This window comes from Manacus vitellinus, unplaced genomic scaffold (assembly GCF_001715985.3).
Source record: "Manacus vitellinus isolate BGI_N305 unplaced genomic scaffold, ASM171598v3 scaffold_25_pilon, whole genome shotgun sequence".
NCBI lineage: Eukaryota > Metazoa > Chordata > Aves > Passeriformes > Pipridae > Manacus > Manacus vitellinus.
In genome coordinates, this window is record NW_021939882.1 from 10,705,187 (window position 1) to 10,706,503 (window position 1,317).

Consider the following 1,317-nt stretch of genomic DNA (forward strand, 5'->3'; position numbering starts at 1 on the left):
CACCCCAGCACCCACTGTCCTGCTCTAGGCCTGAAACTGGGGTCCCCCGCACTGGCTGCCCACCCCATGAGCCCAAGGACACATATGTCCCCCCAGAACAGAGACACACCCCCCCTCCAGTGGCTCGGTGTTAGCAGAGATCCCCTCATGCTCCCCATGAGAAAACCTTTTTGGGGAGCAGCCACCAGAAGATCACCCTGCTGTGGCTTTTGGGACCAGAGGTTCTACAAGGGGACAGCACCAAGGGACACTGGCTACAGACACAGAGCAGAGGAGCCCCCAGGAAAGCCAAGCACAGAGAGACCCCAACCCTGGGGGAACAGTTTCCCCCCACCTCAGGAGGGTGAGGAGTGGGGTGGTACCGTGCCTGGCTGCAGGAAGGGGGGACACAGTTCTGCTGCAGCATGTCCCCAAGGGATGCTGCAGGGACATCTCCCGGCAAAACCAAGCTCTGACATTTCAGAGCACTGCCCTGCAATGACCCAGCAGACAGCAGAGCCCAGTAGTTTCCCCCACACACAGGGTTTTCCCTCCAGGCTCCCAAAACACCCAAGGTTCAGACCATGCTGTGCTCAGCAAAGCTCCCGGCGAGTGCCTGAACATGGTTGGGGTCCCCTCAGCGAGGGACATCCAACTGTCCATCTGCTGCCACCCCCTCGGGCAAACACAGAGCTGCCAAGCCTGGATAATTCCTGAGGCTGCCCATCGCCTGCATGAGGCTGGACACCCCAAACAGGCAGGATGGGGCCCATGGCTCCCCAGGACATTGGTCCTGGATCTGGCAGCACCTCCTTCTTACCTGTCCATACTCCCTGTCGATGGTGGCCCTCTGCTTGCTGTAGGACCTGGGGGGAGAGGGGACATGGGGCAGGAAAGGACACACAGAGAGGGGCAGGGACAGGCCACCCCTGCCATCCCCCTGCTATTCCCCCCCGCCACCACCCCTCTGCCATCACCCGCTGTCATCAACCCCTGCTCTTGTGCCCCTGCCCTCATCCCTGATACCACCCCACACCTGGATGTCCCCATCAGGCCACCCCAGAGGCTGGTGGAGCCTGTGACCTCGAGGTGCCAGGCTCAAGGTGAACTGTGCCCGGTCCCTGGGCCACACGTGGGATGAGCTGCCTGGCCTCCAATCAGGGACACACACACACCAGTGGGATGAGCTGCCCGGTCTCAGCTCTATCGGGGGGTGTCACACGCACTCGTGGGGCCGTACCTGATGTCCTCCAGCAGCTCGGCGTCCCGCTGCTGCTTGCTCTGCAGGCCCGAGAGCTGCTCCAGGACGTGGACCCGCAGCTCCTGCGTGAGCTTGAC

General features: G+C 62.3%; 1 protein-coding gene across 1 annotated transcript in view; it reads right to left on the reverse strand.

Moving 5' to 3' along the window:
- Positions 1–1,317, reverse strand: part of FCHSD1 (FCH and double SH3 domains 1) — a 9,967-nt gene that overhangs the window by 5,945 nt on the left and 2,705 nt on the right. Inside the window, exons 2-3 of the mRNA XM_029960215.1 lie at positions 1,220–1,311; positions 800–845 (exon numbers count right to left, since the gene is read on the reverse strand). Of these exons, the coding sequence (XP_029816075.1) occupies positions 800–845; positions 1,220–1,311 (138 nt within the window). The remainder of the gene's footprint in view (positions 1–799; positions 846–1,219; positions 1,312–1,317) is intronic.